This window comes from Zingiber officinale, chromosome 1B, assembly GCF_018446385.1.
Source record: "Zingiber officinale cultivar Zhangliang chromosome 1B, Zo_v1.1, whole genome shotgun sequence".
NCBI lineage: Eukaryota > Viridiplantae > Streptophyta > Magnoliopsida > Zingiberales > Zingiberaceae > Zingiber > Zingiber officinale.
In genome coordinates this window covers 115,310,665-115,328,783 of record NC_055986.1, presented here as the reverse complement: position 1 = coordinate 115,328,783, position 18,119 = coordinate 115,310,665, and the positions used below count along the sequence as shown (strand labels likewise).

Sequence of the window (18,119 nt, the reverse complement as noted above, 5' to 3'; positions counted from 1 at the left end):
ATGTGTCCTAATTTTGATATTACATCGTGTGAAATGAAGTCCGAATACGTGAGCTGTTACAGTTGGTCGAATGCGGTATCGGTCGGAGTCGGCGGCACATTATGCAGAAGATTATAACACGTGTTAGTTGCTAATTGGCTCGCCGACAAATAAACGCTACCTATGTCTTTCAATATCGGGAAGTCCGTCGAAGTGGTACGCAGAGTTGAAGTGGAACTATAATTTTCACCGATCTTCGGCTAAAAAAATTAATTTTAACAAAAATATCTTAGCGAAAAATTAGCTTCAGTCAATTAAATTGTTTTAAAATTTCAAATTTCGTCATCTAATTTAAAACTATTTGACATTAAACTTCAAAATGCAATTTCTGTACAGTTTGAGCAAGCTGTGATTGACATTTTCCACATTTTTCTACAAATTAAAGTTGAAAATAAATGCCTTTTAATATTGTCTCGGCATCCATCTCCGGCATAAATAATTTCGCAAAAATGATTAAAAAAAGGCATTTCTACATTTATTTTAATCGTAAAAGTATTATTATCTCCGCTTAAAGTCTGAAATGATGGATCTCCACTCTCCAGTTCTCCACCGTATAAGTCTCCTTCTTTGTTACCCGAGATTAGGTTAATCGGAGTAGAATTGGGATGCAGGAGGTGAAAGCCGGAAGCCGGCCGCCGTGGGTGGGCCTGGCGGCGGCGGTGTGGGTGCAGGTGGCAGCGGGGGCGGCGTACACCTTCCCGCTCTACTCGCCGTCGCTGAAGGCGGTGCTGGGCCTCGGCCAGCAGCAGCTCGCGCTGCTCGGCGTCGCCAACGATGTCGGCGAGAACTTCGGCCTCGTCGCCGGCCTCGTCAGCGCACGGTTCAGGACATGGGTCGTGCTGCTCGCCGGCGCCGCCTGCTGCTTCGTCGGGTTCGGCGTACTCTGGCTCGCCCTCTCCCGAACCATCATCGGACTGCCCTTTTGGCTCGTGAGCACAATCTTATTTCCCCTTTCATTTTCTCCTATTAATCGCTTCTACTCTTGATCTTATTCTTACCTTACATTTTACTTCACTAAACTCTTAACCAGCTACTTTCCAATAAAAATGGGGGACAAAAAGGGAAAAAGAATCTCTTGAGTTAATATTGACTTGAACCAACAAAATGAAAGGATGATTTTAATGGTTAATTATTAATTTATCAAATTTACTCTTATTGATAGTTGTTTGACTTTGATGTAAGCAAGTTAGATTTGTAGGACTTTCAGGCAAAGATTAAAGATTTGAATATGTATAATGAAACTATTGATATGCCTAAACTATTGATCTGAATTGAAAACACCTGGTGGTCATCAAAGATAAAAAAAGTACTTTGAATCTCAATAGAGACGAATATTTTGGCTTCTGAGTGTGTATAAGTTGTGCTCCTGATTATTTTCACATGGTATGATAATGTGTCATGTACCGAAGCCTTATTGAATTCTTTAGAGATTGAATATGCCATGTGTTAGGATTCACCTTGTTCTTTCAGTTATGGATTGCTCTATGCATTGGCACCAACAGCAGCGCATGGCTGATCACCGGGGTGCTAGTGACCAACATGAGGAACTTTCCGGTGAGTCGTGGTACCGTATCTGGCATCCTCAAAGGCTACGTTGGCCTTAGCGGTTCGATCTTCACTGGACTCTATGCCAGTGTGCTTGGTAGCTCACCCAACAATCTCATACTCTTCCTCTCCATTGGTCTGCCGGCCATTTGCCTTGCAATGATGAGCCTTGTTCGTCCTTGCACACCGTCGACTGTAGAAAACTCAACTGAGAGTTGCCATTTTGTGGTCATTCAAGTCCTGAGCATAATTCTCGGCCTCTACCTTCTTGTTTTCACATTCCTCAACAGCTATTATTCCCTAAATGATGTCGGTGCTGGTGCTTTCTTTGGTGGGATCGTGCTCCTGCTCCTCGCGCCGCTTGCCATCCCGATCAAGATGACTATTTTCAAGCCTAAGCGTGAACACGCTAGTGTCACTGTGTCAATGGTACCTTCCATTGATGACTTGGAAGACGATACGGCTACAAAGCCATTACTAGATGCAGCAGACTTACTGAACTTGCAAGAGTTCTCTGATGATGTATCATATGCGGATATGCTGTTGGCAGTGGGGGAAGGAGCTGTGAAGGAGAAGAAGAGGCCGAGAAGAGGGGATGACTTCGAGGTGCATGAAGCTTTTGTTAAAGCTGATTTCTGGCTTCTGTTTCTGGCCTTCTTCATTGGGGCTGGAACAGGAGTAACTGTGTTGAACAATTTGGCACAGATAGGATCTGCTGCCGGAGTTGATGATCCAACCATCTTGTTGTGTCTCTTCAGCTTTGGTAATTTCCTCGGTCGTCTTGGTGGTGGTGCTGTTTCTGAACATTTCGTAAGGTGATGATGTTTTCTTCCTTTCTCATTGAAAATCTCATTCTCAATTTTGAATTGGATAAAAGAGCGGGAAGGAATCTTATACTTATAAGACTCGATCATCAAATTATATGTTCTACAAAAGGAATGAATTCAACATTTTTATTGCAGGACAAGGATGCTTCCGAGGCCATTTTGGATGATGTGCACGCAGATCACCATGGTGATCGCCTACCTTTTCTATGCTTGGGGTCTCAGGCTCACTCTCAACGTTTCAACTGCTCTGCTTGGCGTCTGCTATGGAGCGCAAACTGCTGTGATGATTCCAACCACATCAGAGCTGTTCGGACTAAACAACTTCGGGACCTTCTTCAACTTCATGCTGCTAGGGAACCCCCTCGGTGCAACCTTATTCTCGAGCTTGCTTGCGGGGTACTTGTATGATCAAGAAGCTGCAAGGCAGCATTCCGTGTTTTTGCACGAAGACAGCTCTTCGTGTCATGGACCGCATTGTTTTCGGCTAACGTTCTTCATCCTGGCGGCAGTGTGCAGTTTAGGGACTCTGCTGTGCATCATTCTGACTGAGAGAATAAGGCCAGTGTATCAGATGTTGTATGCAAGTGGGTCATTTAGGCATCCCAAAGCTTCATCTTCTCTGCACTGATGATACTGTGTGAATGCTTCTAGAGCATTTTTGTTTTAACACGTATTCTTACTTGTCGGTTTGGAGAATTTGAGAGGTTGCTTTTGTTGTATGCAGTAATTTGATGTGATATGTGCATTGACAGATTCCTGGAGGGAAATAGTGAGGGATGGTTTACAAGGATTGAAGGTGGATTGTGGTAAGGAAGAATGTACTTGAAATATCAATTTCCATCTAGTTATTTCTTGAATCATTTCAATTAGCTATTTTTTAATAGCATTTTGAGAAAATTATTCCATAAAATAACGATTACACTCTCATATCTGTATCAATTCCAGTCCAAGAACCACACGTAACATAATGACCATCCCCCTGCAACATGTGCCTCTGTATGGGTAATCCAAGCAAATCCAATTAAGAGCAAATCAGCTACAGCTCATTCTAACTCCCAAAAAGAACTCACTTCAGTATACTTCAAAACATTTGCATAATTATTTATATACATTACAGACAGCAAAACAGCTAAGCAAATTGTTTTGATTTTTGTTTTTCCTGTACATAGTCGATTTCTGGCCAGCAATGGAAAGCAGCAAGACCAGTAGTCTCGGGAATCAATTTCGAATGTGCAGATTGATGCTAATTGATGCTGAAACAAACCAGACACTTGTTTTCCCCAATTTATGTACATATATTTACAAATAATCATTGTTCAGGTGAAGAAGAACGCTTGCATCAATTCTGAAATGGAGGAAACACCATTTTCATCTTTCTTGTGCTTCCATTTGCTGCTCCAACATCACCCTTAGATTAAACTAAATCAGACCAGTTCTAGACACCCATATATACAGTTCCATAGAAATCCAGTCTCCGTTGCTAGGCCAAATATTCAACGATCACATGCTGCTGTCTGTACAGTGGAGGATTATTTACATGCAGGGGTGGCTTCCAAACAAACTTGGCTTACTCAGGTCGAACGCTGAGCAGGTTTGGAAGAGAAGACAACTGTAGTTTCTTCATTTCATTGGCAGACACTTTGCATGACTCGAGTGTGAGTGATTGCAGGTTCTTCAATGGCTTCAGGTGCTGGAGTCCAGCATTTGTTATGCGAGAGTTTGATACGTTAAGAGAGGTTAATCCAGTTAATCCTGTAATCAGGAGAAAGTTGTAAAGATAAAAAATCTCAATGTAGATGCTCAAGAAGAGTTTGTTTTTCAAGATTGGGAAGTACCTGAAATCAGTTCCAGGGTTTTGTCGGTGAGGTGACTATTTTGAGACAGATTCAATTGTGTAAGAGATTTGAGGTCCTTGATGTTCTTCACTCCAGCATCAGTTATTGAGCCTCCGCAGAGCTCAAGGGACTGAAGGTTCTTGAAATCTGACCAAATTTTAAGATAGTGTCACTGCCCTTGGACCAATCGGAAGATCACTTTCAGGAATATGCTCTTTCGTCTATTAGAAACATCAGATGAATCCAAAGACCAAACCCTTTTGTCTATTGGAAACATCAGATAAAGGGGAAGACTAAGCTGAAAATAATAATGCAAAAGATTTTACTTGGAAAAGAGCCCAATGGCCATGCCACACTATATGGAAACCTAATTACTAGGCATAAGGGTTGACAACATATCAAGAAGTAATGAGTCAACTTGTGCATTGAAATTCAAGCTTGAAGAATGGATATAATTTATTCCAGAGTTCTTTCCATTTCATCTACTTTTTTTTCTGATTCAAATCTAGATGACTGCCTACTTCAATGCTAATGACCTTTGAAATCACCAACCTTTCTTTTATGCCAAAGCACAAATATGCCAGTAGGAGAGGTACCCCACAGCTATCAATCATTTTGTTCCAGGCTAAAGAAGTTTTAGATGATAATCCTCTAAAAGATTAGAGTTTCTGATTTGAATAATAGTTAAATATTTATGAGCCTAATGAGGGCCCATAAGACAACATATTACGATAGACAACTATAGTTCTACAATCATATACCTAGAATTAAATGAAGTAAATGAAACATACACCTCGCAAGTACATTCTTCTACAAATTTTATCGCATACATATGCATTATAAATTCCTTCCAAAGAAAAAGAGAATCATATCTAGAGTAAGCCCGAAGAAATCTCAGTTACAAAAGCAAGCAAGATTCCAACAACTATTTATCTATTATTGTCCTTTTTTCCATCAATAAACTATTTCATTAATTAATTTCAGTTGCTTGAAGTTTCTTTTATGAAGGGTAAGTAGGAGCCATGAATTTGAACTGAGTGAAAACAAAGTACCAAAACGGGCGATAATCAAACAAGGAAAGAAAAAAGAGACATCTCAGATGTTTGTTAATTCACGTACATTTTAAGCAGTTCGTGCCAAAGTCAGAGATACGAGCACCAAAAAGATCCAAGTGGGTCAATCCAGTAAGACCTGCATGATATGAAACAACAAAATTTATATTACTGAGAATATATGATTATTAGAATGGACTTCATTGATAGTGCACCTAGGGAAAACTTACATATAAATCAATAACAAACATATAAAGAGCACTTAGTTGAAATTAATTGCACTCACAAACATGACTGATGTGCTTTCATGGTCATGCAACAAACAGTTTTGATTTATCGATTCTAAAAATTTATTTTTCTTTTGCTCAGATTAAGGCATCAAGCATCAACCATCAACCAAATTCATGACTGTTCTATTTCTCCTGCACAAGTATTCTTCCAAATTCTTTCACAACATACTAAAACTAACAGGGATTATACTTCCACACTCAAGCTTCTACAATATTCTCCTACAGTTTAATTTCATCAAAATAAAAACTAAAATGTTGCTTTTGAATTTTGGCCAGGAGGTAATTTATACAAGCTAGGAAATAACAGATAAAGATAATTATTGCATACATATGCACAAGTTTTGACCACCTCAGCTGCGAAGCAAGTAACAGAAAAGGGAACAAAGTGACAATGTTTCAAATTTAAAAGAATATTTTTGTTGGAGAAAGCTACCTACATTTCAGGTGACAGTGCACAAATAAGCATTGTTTATTTGCTTATCACTCGTTCGAGTAATTACATTGTTTATAAAAGTCAACATAATCAAGCAAATCACTCCTTTTTATAGAGAAACAAGCTATAAAGCATAAGTTGAGATCCTCAATAACATACATAATCATAATTCATAACTTCCAAAATATTAATGTACACAATGAATAAAAAAGTATCATATTAGGAAATAATGCAAGCCTGTTAAAAGTCTTACTTGTTATTGCGGCTAACCCTGAATCTGTTATCTGGCGAGAATCCAAATTAAGTGATTTGATAGAAGTTAATCCAGACAATTTCCTCAAGCCACCATCAGTTACTGATGTGAATGACAGATTTAAACTTTCCAGATTGGACAATCCTGAAAGTGAATAGATAATAACTTTACTGAGTTCTATATTGATGGGGTGTGGCCTTTGATAATAACTTTACTGAGTTCTATAATGTTGACAGTTACTCCAGCAACTCTTAGTGTGATTTTCCACTATGAGTTCTGCTCTCATACAACTTGAAGTCTATTTCCTTTTCTCTAATGAATGAATTTGTTAATAGAATGGACTATATAAAAAAGGCATTTCTCTTCAACTAGCAATCTTAGCCCCAAACAGTTCTGATTTTCCACATACACACACAAAATGAACAAAAGCACTATAAAATACTAAAACTAAACTAATTTAGGAAATCATAGGAGCAGCACAAGAGAACAGGGTTAATACCTAAAAGCTAAATTAATATTAATATCTTTCAAGATTCATGCATAACTATGGATTAAATTGAAATCATCCCAAAAAACATAGTTTTCCATACACAGTTTACTAAACGAGGAATCCACTGTGATTTATCAAAACTACCAAAGACTAAGCATATGCCTTTCTAGTGTTAGCTGGAAGATTTAGCAAGCAAACGTTACTGAGAACTCATGTTTGCATACAAATAAGCAATGATATTAATTTAACTCAAGATAAAGTCCACATGCAATTGTTTCTACAACATTATCCTATATAACCCAACAGCAATACCATGCTTAAGTTACAATCATACCAGAGAGGTGGTTCAGTCCATTGTTACCAACTCCAGTGTCAGACAGCTCCAAACTTTTTAATTGCAGCAGGCCTAAAAATACAAAAGGGAGTTGATAGAAATCTCAGGTACAAGAAGGTTTCATGCCTTGAATTTAGATGAGAAAATTTGACATAGATTTTACATTCTACACTCGTAGTGGAATGATCGATCATAGTTAAAATAAATCTTTTCACAATATTAAAGAAGATGAAGATTCATAGAGAAGAAACATAATGAAAAATAGCATAAGAAAGTTGCATATGTTTCATGATGTTGGTGAATGCATGTAACAACTTGAATTAATTAGAAAACTAAGACATACCTTTCAGGTTTAGTAATCCTTCATCGCTGATCCTACAAGAATCAAAGTTCAAGCTCTCCAAATTGAACAAATCTACAATTCACCAACAACTATGCAAAGCTCAGTAGAATGATATATCTCTTAGGTCACACTCACAGAAATGATGTCCAGAAGTCGGTGACTAAAAAATTGCTAAGTGCTGATAAAATTCTTCTAACATATTAAGAAAGGAAAAAAGCAATAACAAATCAAGGAATTCAAAATAAGTAAAACCATGAGAATAAGAGACAATGATGGTTAAAATACATAAAGCAAAATACTTCTTAATTTGGCCCACAATCCAACATTAAAGAGATAACAGGCAAAGAGAGTTCTATACCAAAACTGGAGCATGAAAAATATACAAGGACAGACAAATTTTTTAATTCCATTAACCACGAAAACCATATTATGTTTCCTTGCTAAAAGATCTGAGACAATGCAATGTAGATAGGAGTCCAAAAGACATGTAAAAGGTCAGGTGGCAATGCCAAAGCTTTTACCTTTAAGATGCACCAAACATACATCACTGATGTTGTTGAATCCCAAGTTCAGAACTTTCAACTTCTGAAGTGCTGCATTACAATAATTGTCAAAAAGAGTGAACATAGAGGGAAAAAATAGACCAGAACAATATTAAATCTTCTCCAAAACTAATACAGGATGGACAAGGCAAGAAGTAGCATTGTCAGGTGAAACATTCAGAGTGACTACTAAGGCTACAAATTCTTAATATATACCAGTTGAATGATTTGCACATTGCATGCATAACTTATCTAACACGAATGAAGACTGATCCATTACATCAATTGTAGAAAGACTGATTCATTACATCAAGCACCATATTACTCATGCAACCTAATGTATATAATATCACAAAAGCTTCACAGAATATCTACTGTACAGAAAGAAATAGGTAGATGACTTGAACTTGAAAACCTTCGGCAATTGATCAATCATAGCGAATAAAGCCATTCAGAAGAAAAATGCTGCAAATTTATATACTTAGTAGACTAACACACCCTTTCTAGTGGGTTTAATTTCCAAGAAATATAGAAATGCTTGAAAGTAAATAGTAACAACTAGAAAAATGCATCATAATAACTAGAAAATGAAAAAAAAAAACATTTAGGACATAGTTATAACATAATTGGTACCGATTTCACATTGTTGCTAAATCTGTAATATTCACTTTCAGTATCATGGAACCTTAATAACATTGAAAAGATTTTTAAAAAAGGCCATTTTTTACATGCTTAAAAGCTATCTACATTTTCAATCACGTATTAAAAACTCACCAGAAAAGCTCTTGCATCCATCATCAGACACACCACAACGGCTAAGATTCAGAAACACCAACAACGCAAAACCTATGAAAGAACATCAAGAAAACTATAATTTTCACACTTACTCAAGTCAGGATGAAAGTCAATAGAACAAAAGAGAAGCATTTGAAAACATAGAACACTGCATTTAAATACTTTTAAATATGGATTTCATGAATCAGTATTCTCTCAGATCATTGTTAAAATAACAGGATTTTAGTTACAAGTGGAACAGATCTTACATAGTTCACAAGCTAGATAGTAATCAAAATTATTAGAAGCAAATACATCAACAACATCAACCAAGCCTTGTCCCACTAGATGGGGTCGGCTATATGAATCCTTTTGTCATTGGATTCTATACCCAACTATATGATCATCTATATTTGAATAAATTTTATTTTATTTTATCGTTGCTAACCAATCTTTTTTTATCTTTCTCTTCCTCATTTGATGTACATATTTGTCATAATTTTACATCGCCCGACTTTGGTCGCAAAATTATTAGAAGCAAATGTTAAAAAAAAAAAGATTATTTAAGCAGTGGACTAACTAAATCTCTGCTCTCAAGAATTCAACAAGCTGTGTGATTTGAACATAGAAAATAGGAAGGTCCCCATAGAAGATACTACTACTTTATTCATAAAGAATTATTTGATTATTTATATCCCTATCAGGTTGGAAGAAAAAGAGACAAACCTGATATAACTTTCAAGCAAGCAGAAGTAAGTGGACAACCCTCCAAATCCAGGTGAGCTATTTTGGATAAACCTGTACAAAATGCAAAAGTACAGTGAAATAGGTTACCATTGAAAAGCAGTGCCAAAAGTGGATGATAGAAGTCATTAAACCGAGAGCATAGGAAAAAATCAAGTCCGTAAGTACTGAAAGGTATCCAATCCGCAATACCTTTCAAATGTGTGATGCCTGCATCTGTAACTTTACAACATGAAACTTGCAGCTCTTTTAAGTTCGTAAGACCTAGTACAATGAACAGGCATGATCATTCATAGTACTTTTTCCTGATAAGACTTGATAAAGTAACAATATTATAGTAAGTCAAATAGCAATAAGAAAAAAGGATGAAGGGAGGGGAAATGATAGTGGCCTCCTCTTTATGAAATAACACAGTGCGCTAATTAGGATGTATCATCCAACCACAGAAGAAAAAACATAGTACATGATAGGAAGTAATCTCTATAACATACTTTTGTCCTTTGCTACTTTTATATAGCATTTCAATAGCCAAGTCTAAATGCCTAAGAGTAGTTATTGATGGAATGAAGGAACGAATATGCCAAGCTGAATTGCAAATGTGCCAAATAAAAAGCTGCATAACACTTGAATGAGGGTTACACACATGCATAAACATGTATAAAGACATATCCATCCGAAGAAGATGCATATCTATACAGACATCACATTTCTAAATTCTAGTACTGAACACAGATGGCAGCATGTAAATGCCTATACTGTTGGTACCTCAAGATAGTTTTGATGTGATCAAATAAGTTAAGTTAGATCTTATTGTGTTTAACCCTATGTCTAAGTGTGCATGAACTTAGGAGCACAGGGAATCGAGCAAAAGACGCAGCTAGCAAGAAGGAAGGCACGAGAGAGAGCCGACGGGCTCGGTGCGTCTGAGGGACGAGGTGCTGCGGAAGAGTACGCAGGCGGACGAGAAGGAGGCGGGCAGCGTTTTCGAGGGACGAGAAGTCGGAGCAGAAGGTTGCTCGAGGAGAAGGCCGGAAGTTGAGTTCGGGTGGGCCCTATTCCGAATGGCCGAAATCACCCAAGCGAGCGGAGTCGCAGCGGAAGGCCCGGAATGGAAAAGTCAACATGTTGACTTTTCCTAGTCCGGGTGCTCGGAATTGAATTCTATCTGGATCGCGTTTAACCGCGATCCGTTGCGAAGGGGATAAAGTTTTATCCCCCTCCAGGTGCCTGGAACCCTTCCAGGCGCCCCGACCAAGGCTATAAATACAGCATTGGTCCAAGAAGCTAAAAACAACAAGCATTTTGAGAAACAACACTTGTACGCTTCCAATTTTCCATTTAGCTTTTTGTTTTTGTGCGATCATTGCTGTAAAGAGGCTTCTCCGCCTGAAGGAGATATTAGTACGCTCTACTTCCTTGGATTAACAACCTCCCCGGTTGTAACCAAGTAAAAACTTCTGTACCTCTATCTTTTTGATTTCCTTATCATTTCTTATGCAAATATTCTTTAATTAAGTTAGTTGTTCGAGAAAGGTTGTTCTTATTCACCCCCTCTAGCTAGCCGCCAATGGTCCTACAATTGGTATCAAAGCTAGGACGCCTCAGAAGAACTAACCGTCGACTGAAGCAACGAGATGGCAGGAGCTAACATCTACCCACCAACGTTCGAGTGGGAGTTCGCGTTTTGAAAGCGACGAATGGAGGTATTTCTTAAAACTGATTTTAATATTTTATTAATAATGAAATATAGTTATGAAGCTCCAAAGAACAAAAACGGAGAAGGAATTGAAAAACACCTCGGGACCAAAAAGCAGCGCGACGACTTTACGTCTAACAGTAAGGCTGAATATCATTTAATAAGCGTACTACTGGTGAAGGATCTCGACAGAATCGGCAACTACCAAAGTACGAAAGAACTTTGGGAAAAGTTCTTGAAGCTCCACGAAGAATCAATTGAATCCAAATCCAACTCCTCGATGGACACCGAGTCGTCGTCAAAAGAATCCAATACCGAAGAAATTGTCAGGACAACCCTTATAGCCGAATTCCTTCCTGAGGACACAGAAAGCTCATCCCAAATGAGCATCGATAAGGGGGAGAGTCTTCAGAGAAAAGTAGCTCTCCAGGAGGAGTATCAAAAGTCGACAAGGTAAATCAAGTACAGTCTCTACCTCCTAACCAAATGTTTAAACTTATAAAAATATTGTCAAAAGATGCTTGCAAATTAGAAATTGAAAATAAAAAATTATTAACAGAGAATACTGAGTTAAAAGGAACTCTAACAGCTTGTCGATTAGAGGATTTCAACAAACTAAAAATAGAAAATGAAATGTTAAAAGAACAAATATAAATTTTAAAAGTTTCTGCATGTTCAAAATTCTCTGCTTCAAATTTTAGAAATTATAATAGACTACATTGGAAATTTAAATTTCACAATGGGCAGATTAAAAATTTGTCAAGAAAGCATGTACCTAAAAAAAATTTCTTGTCAATCCGGTAGGAAGAAATTTATTTTGGATTCCAAAGTCATCCATGTGTTAAAATTTTTTTTGCAATTGGATTTTTTTCTTTTTGTTTTAACTTGTGTTCAAAATAAATTGGATCCCAATTTTTTAGAAAAAAGAATTCAATATTCATCTTAAGGAAAAATCTCAAATTTTTTTTGTATCATTTGAATTCTTTAAATATTTAATTATTCTGCAAGAGTTATCCCTGCTAACTTTTCTTCATCTAAGAAATTTTTTTTGATGAATTTTCTTTGAGTTATTTAAATACAAATATTCAAATATTAAGAATATTCAAAATTATAAATTTTGAAAATATATATATATGTTTTTTTTCTAAATGAATGCTTAGTGCAACTGCGTTAAATATTTGTCAAAAATTTAATTAGATTTTTTTTTCACTTAGATAAATATAATTACTTTATATAATTGCTTTAAATGTTTATCTAAATGTAATTTTTTATAAATCTTGAAAATGTATTTTATTCTATCAAAATGCATGCTCTATTTTTTTCAAAAAATATTCCAAGGCTTCCAAATTCGTTTTTTTTTAAATTATTCACTTAGACTTGTATTTAAGATTCACAAATTTTTCAAGTCATTTTTTGATAAATTCAAAATTTCTTTTAAAACTTTAAACTTTCTTACTTTTTGAAAAGTTACCCTTAGATTTTTTTGGTACTCCATTTTTTATGTAATCAAAAGGGGAGAAGGGAAAATTAAGTCTAGGGGGAGATAGCTTAACTTTTTCAATTTTCAATTTTCAATTTTTGCACTTTATTGCAAAATTTATTACTTTTAATTTATGTTGGTTTACCCTAACTTAACTTGGGTTGCTCACATCAAAAAATGAGAGATTGTTAGTACCCCAATCTAGTTTGATGTGATCAAACAAGTTAAGTTAGGTCCTGTTGTATTTAACCCTGTGTCTAAGTGTGCAATAACTTAGGAGCACAGGGAGTCAAGCAAAAGACGCACCTAGCGAGAAGGACGACACAGGAGAGAGTCGACGGGCTCGGTGTGTCTGAGGGACGAGGTGCTGTGGAAGAGTACGCGGGCGGACGAGAAGAAGGCGCGCGATATTTTCGAGGGGTGAGAAGCCAGAGCGGAAGGTTGCTCGAGGAGAAGGTCAGAAGTTGAGTTCAGGTTAGCCCTATTCCGGAAGGCTGAAATCACTCAAGCGAGCGAAGCCGCAGCGGAAGGCCCAGATTGGAAAAAATCAACATGATTGACTTTCCTAGTCTGAGCGCCCGGAATTGAATTCTATTCGGATCGCGTTTGACAGCGATCCGTTGCGAAGGGGATAAAGTTTTATCCCCCTCCAGGCGCCTGGAACCCTTCCAGGCGCCCCGACCAAGGCTATAAATATAGTATTGGTCCAGGAAGCTAAAAACAACAAGTATTTTGAGAAACAACACTTGTACGCTTCCAATTTTCCATTTAGCTTTATGTTTTTGTGCGATCATTGCTATAAAGAGGTTTCTCCGCCTGAAGGAGATATTAGTGCGCTCTACTTCCTTGGATTAACAACCTCCCCGGTTGTAACCAAGTAAAAACTTCTGTGCCTCTATCTTTTTGATTTCCTTATCATTTCTTATGCAAGTGTTCTTTAATTAAGTTAGCTGTCCGAGAAAGGTTGTTCTTTTGTTTTATTTGTGCAGGAACTATTCCCCCCCCCCCCCCCCCCCCTAGTCGGCTGTCAGTGGTACTACATATACTACACCTACTAAATTGTAGAGCACTGGAATGCCTTTGAACAAATGATACATGGAAATCCTTTTCCTCGAATATAATTTGTCTATGGATATCCTTACTGAGAAAACTGTACTGAAACTAAAACATTTGAATGGAGAAAAAATAAGGTACCTGAAATAGACTCAATATCTGCATCCGTTATACAATTGCAGTATCTGATGTTAAGAGATTCGAGCTTCTTTAAATCTGCATAAAAGATCATAGTAAAGATAGGGTTCCGCTCTTATCCAATAGATACATGCAGTTTGTAAAAGAAGAAATAGCAGCAACGAGATCTTGAGTCACAAACATGCAAAATCATAGAGAAATTTTTTACAATTCTAAATTATTTATAATGTTAATATCTTCATTGGACAGAAGTAGGAGACTGAAACATTGCATGCTGGTCAAATTTGCTTAGATGACTTTGTTGCATGATGTCAGAGAATTGTATCCTTAATTTTTTAATATTTTTTTTTTATATTATATAAAGAGACTATTTAACCTTCACAGTATAAGAGAAGAGAATCTTAAAATGTTCAATCTTTTTTTATCAAAATGCAACAGCTATTAAACTACAAGAAAAAAAATCCACTTGACTTGAAATAGTCATTGAATTGTATTGTTAATTTGTTTAACACCAATCAATCAAATTCTCTTTTAATCCATACCTAGTTTTTATTGTAAAAAAAACTTGTTTATTGAGATAACAACATATAACATAAAATCAATATGAGAACAAAGGTCATCATAAGGAAACTCTAACCTTTTATATGAACAAGACCACCATTGATCTTTAAGCATCTCTCGAGGTCCAAATTTACCAAGTTAACTAAATTGGTGAAAGCTCTCATTCCGTCAGCAGTGATACAATTGCTCTTCTTGAAACTCAAGGAAGTCAAGTTTGAAAGTCCTGAAAAAGAAGCATATTATGATGGGAAAATGCAACATAAACACAAACCATTAAGACAATTAATTTATTAAAACAAAACAATAAGTGAAAATTTTTCTTAATCATTGAAGCAAGATGAATATTCACATTTCAATGAATGAGATAAGCAAGAGATGCTGATTAATTATATACAGGTGATGTTCAATGAATGTCATGCCACAAAAATTGAAGATGATAGAAAAAAAAAACTGGCTTTCAAGATTGTAGTAGAACACACAGCAACTGAGGACATATGCAGTGAAAGGGTATACTCTTGAACTATAGCATTTCTTCTTTTAACAAATCTAGAGAGTGCCTTCGTATTCTTATTCGTACGACAGTATGGCGAAGAGATCCTGACTTTCCCTTATAGAGATCAATGTCTCATCTTCAGGTATCTAGCAGTATCCTCATCTGAGAATCATTCATTAGTGCCTGCTTCTGCCCACTTCAGACTCCTCCTTAGAGGAAGGGAGGACAAATACATCAAGTTGGCAATCACTCCCTTGATGCTTCAAAAAATTCAACACCAACCCAAGCTTGTTCGGGCAATTTGTTACTATTATAATCATTATCTAGAAAGCACAAAGCACGAGCCTGAAAAGGGAAACTCTAACCAACGCAGGCAGTTGTCACTGGTACAAACTAAAGAGGTCTTAGTGCATAAGTTAATGTGTCATAAATTGTTACTCGTGACATAGTTATTTTAAGTTTGCAATCCACAGTACAAAATGACAGAGTCCACATTGACTCTTTTTTCAAACAGTGAGCAAATGAAACCGTTAAACATTGATGTTCAAAGATGACTTAATGAAACTAAAACAACTGACTATTGTTCTTTCGAGTGTCATTGTCTCCCTCTTTACAAATAAACAAATTTAGTTAGAGATAATATTACAGCTTTAGCACTTAATCATCAAGTTAGGAATGAAAACAATGTGAGTGAGACATTCTTATCTAAAACCTATGTGCATCAATAGATGTTTACGTACATACACGACCTCAACCATAGGCACAGCTATGTTAATCGCAACCGTTCTATTGATTGAAACTAAAGCATGCATACTTCACAATCTACATTTTAATGAAAATACAGAAATATGTCTTCCTTGTAAGCAGTATAAACAAATTCCAAAAGACGCACAAAAACAGAAAAATATAGCAAGAAATGGACAAGAAGTTTGAAGATACCAGATAAGTGCCCTAGGCCATTGTCTGAGATTTGGTCACAATAGTTACATTTCAAGCTCTGGATACTGGGGCACTTCTTAAGGAGAGACAAGCCAGTATCTGTAACATCAGAGCAAGAAATATCAAGCGATAGAAGTGATTCCCCTTGAGAAGAAACTATGTCCATCCAGCCATCTTTGACTGCTGGATATTCTCCAACACGCATATCCTGATGAAAGAGCAACCAATGGGGATTATCAATGATACGAAACATAATCTGCAATTCGTAAGAGCAGCACTACCTAAAACACAAATTCATAGGTTGATCTAGGAGGAAACTAGCCAAAGTTGTTGAAGAAAGTGGATCTAGTGTAACATAAAATTATATACTTGGTGTATTTAACAGCATAGGAACTCTAAATAATCTTGCTGAATTTGAAAGGAAGTAAACACCTGACATGGAACAAATCACAAATTAAGATACAAGTAAAAGGAGTTTCCATATAGTAGAGAATTCTAAATAGAGGAATAAGGCTTCCCTCCAAAAAACAGGACCACAATCTTGCCAATGTATAATGATAAAGCTATTTTTTTTTGGATATTATGTTACTCAAACCTGTAAACACTGACAATTTGGAAAAAAAAAAAAATGTCAACCTGAAGAGCACAATCCCGAAAGGCTTCAAGAGACCCATCATTGAGGGAATGAGATGCCACCAACTCGTTGAAGATCAGCTGGCTTATGTCTCTTGGAAGCATGGAAAAACTGCTATGTTTTTTGATGTCCTGTTTTAGCAACATACTTCAATGCGTTAACTGAAGTTCAACAAAAACAAAAGTACAAATCCTATAAATATTATTTCAACAATTATGATGGCTACCTCACGAACTTTAGCCACGCACAAGTCCATGAGGGATGGACACTTCCCTTGCTCGCAAACTGAGACATTCGTATTGCAACGGGGGAGTGTAAGCAGCAACCACTTTGAGCTGCCACTCTTAGAGTATCTTCCCGACCTGTGCAAATCATCTCCGTCTAGAAGTTCTCTCTTCCTGGAACAAGCTCCTCCCATTGGAGAATTAGTAAATAATAAACGCTGATTTCTTTATCTCTCTTTTTTCTTGTGGTTCTTCTGCTGTTCCTTGAGCGGTAAAATTTTTCTTCATTCTAGAATAACCTCCTTTGATCGTACTACTCCATTCTAGAATAAGATTTTCAGCCAGCACAAGCCATACCTCTTCAAAATAAGCTCCATAAAAATGAAATGGAATTCCAATTCCAAATAAAACTTTCAAAAGCACTCCTTGTGAGTAAAAAACATCAGAAATATATATTTTTTTACATCGAACTCTAGATTCTACTCCATGAGTTCAACTTCATGAGTCGAAAGTTGTCGAGACTGCAGGGATTCAGCAGGCGAACGATGATCGAATAAATATTTCACACCATAAGCGCAATCATCAATCCATAAATTGCAAGTTCAGAAACAAAGAGCCGAAACTCGAAAAAAGGACGAAAGCGACGTCGACGATCAAAAACTCCAAGAAAAGGCACCAAAAACCTATCGATCGAATCTCCGAAGGCCGTATTCTTACCTTAACGGGATAAAAAACCGGGTGAGGGACGATCAAAGCTAGGGTTTAGTGGATAACGGGGACGGTGAGAGAGGGATAGAGAAGGGAGGGAGGCCGAAGCGGCACGAAAGGGAGGGAGCAGAAAAAGAAAGAGCTGAGCGTGCGGGCCCCCCGTGGGAGCCAACGGACGCCTGACGCGTGTCGGATCGGCATGCCGAACTCGGCTCTTCACGGGAGCGGGAGGGGCCGATCCGCTATCGGGGTGCGACACGAAACCTAGTTGACAACACTAGTGCCGTGTCAGCTTGGTGATAAGAAGGAAAAAAAAAAGAAATTAGTTTTTTTTGTTTAAAAAAACTGAATATAGTTTTGTTATTAGGAATACTAACTTCGATTAGTAATGTTAGTTACTGGCAAATATTTAACTTTTCTTTTTAAATTTCGAATTTTCAAAAAAAAAATAACTACGTAACAATTTCACAGCCTTACCTTCCTATAAAATATTGGTCTCAAGTCTCAACTCCCAACTGACCACTGAACAGGGATTTGCCTTTCTAAATGGTGGCTCGTGCCCGGGACAGCACAGCGGAGCGACCTTAAGTGGGTCCACGTGTCTTGAATGCTTGCGCGACACGCTTTGCATCGCTTTGCTGAACAAACCAGACAAAAAAAAAATACGAGTAGTTACTTAAAAAATGGTGCTG

At 37.0% G+C, this 18,119-nt stretch overlaps 2 protein-coding genes across 3 annotated transcripts; one reads left to right on the top strand and one right to left on the bottom strand.

The window, feature by feature from the left end:
* The first annotated feature begins 567 nt into the window (after positions 1-567).
* LOC121974583 (protein NUCLEAR FUSION DEFECTIVE 4-like) lies at positions 568-3,277 on the top strand. Its single transcript, XM_042525713.1, has 3 exons — positions 568-968; positions 1,510-2,399; positions 2,547-3,277. Exons 1-3 carry the CDS (start codon positions 645-647, stop codon positions 3,037-3,039), a joined length of 1,707 nt encoding a protein of 568 aa, XP_042381647.1. The 5' UTR covers positions 568-644; the 3' UTR covers positions 3,040-3,277.
* Positions 3,278-3,488: 211 nt separating this feature from the next.
* LOC121974579 (EIN3-binding F-box protein 1-like) lies at positions 3,489-17,588 on the bottom strand. Of its 2 annotated transcripts, none has more exons than XM_042525699.1 (16): positions 17,437-17,588; positions 16,722-17,042; positions 16,498-16,626; positions 15,862-16,069; positions 14,506-14,652; positions 13,872-13,946; positions 9,694-9,765; positions 9,484-9,555; positions 8,758-8,829; positions 7,963-8,034; positions 7,442-7,513; positions 7,099-7,170; positions 6,275-6,418; positions 5,366-5,437; positions 4,247-4,393; positions 3,489-4,163 (listed from the first exon to the last, which is right to left on the bottom strand). In XM_042525699.1, exons 2-16 carry the CDS (start codon positions 16,911-16,913, stop codon positions 3,979-3,981), a joined length of 1,731 nt encoding a protein of 576 aa, XP_042381633.1. In that variant the 5' UTR covers positions 16,914-17,042; positions 17,437-17,588; the 3' UTR covers positions 3,489-3,978. The 2 variants fall into 2 exon arrangements, with proteins under 2 accessions (XP_042381633.1, XP_042381643.1); XM_042525709.1 differs by having other exon boundaries at positions 16,722-17,078; positions 17,437-17,534.
* Positions 17,589-18,119: the final 531 nt, after the last annotated feature.

Bases quoted from the DNA above. Each gene is read 5' to 3' on its own strand.
- LOC121974583 (XM_042525713.1), top strand. From the start codon at position 645: ATGCAGGAGGTGAAAGCCGGAAGCCGGCCGCCGTGGGTGGGCCTGGCG. The intron at 969-1,509 runs GTGAGCACAATC...TTGTTCTTTCAG, and splicing joins TCGGACTGCCCTTTTGGCTC to TTATGGATTGCTCTATGCAT. The intron at 2,400-2,546 runs GTGATGATGTTT...TTTTTATTGCAG, and splicing joins GTTTCTGAACATTTCGTAAG to GACAAGGATGCTTCCGAGGC.
- LOC121974579 (XM_042525699.1), bottom strand. From the start codon at position 16,913: ATGGGAGGAGCTTGTTCCAGGAAGAGAGAACTTCTAGACGGAGATGAT. The intron at 13,947-14,505 runs GTTAGAGTTTCC...TCTTTTATGCAG, and splicing joins TGGTCTTGTTCATATAAAAG to ATTTAAAGAAGCTCGAATCT. The intron at 9,766-13,871 runs GTACCTTATTTT...TCATTGTACTAG, and splicing joins AGATATTGAGTCTATTTCAG to GTCTTACGAACTTAAAAGAG.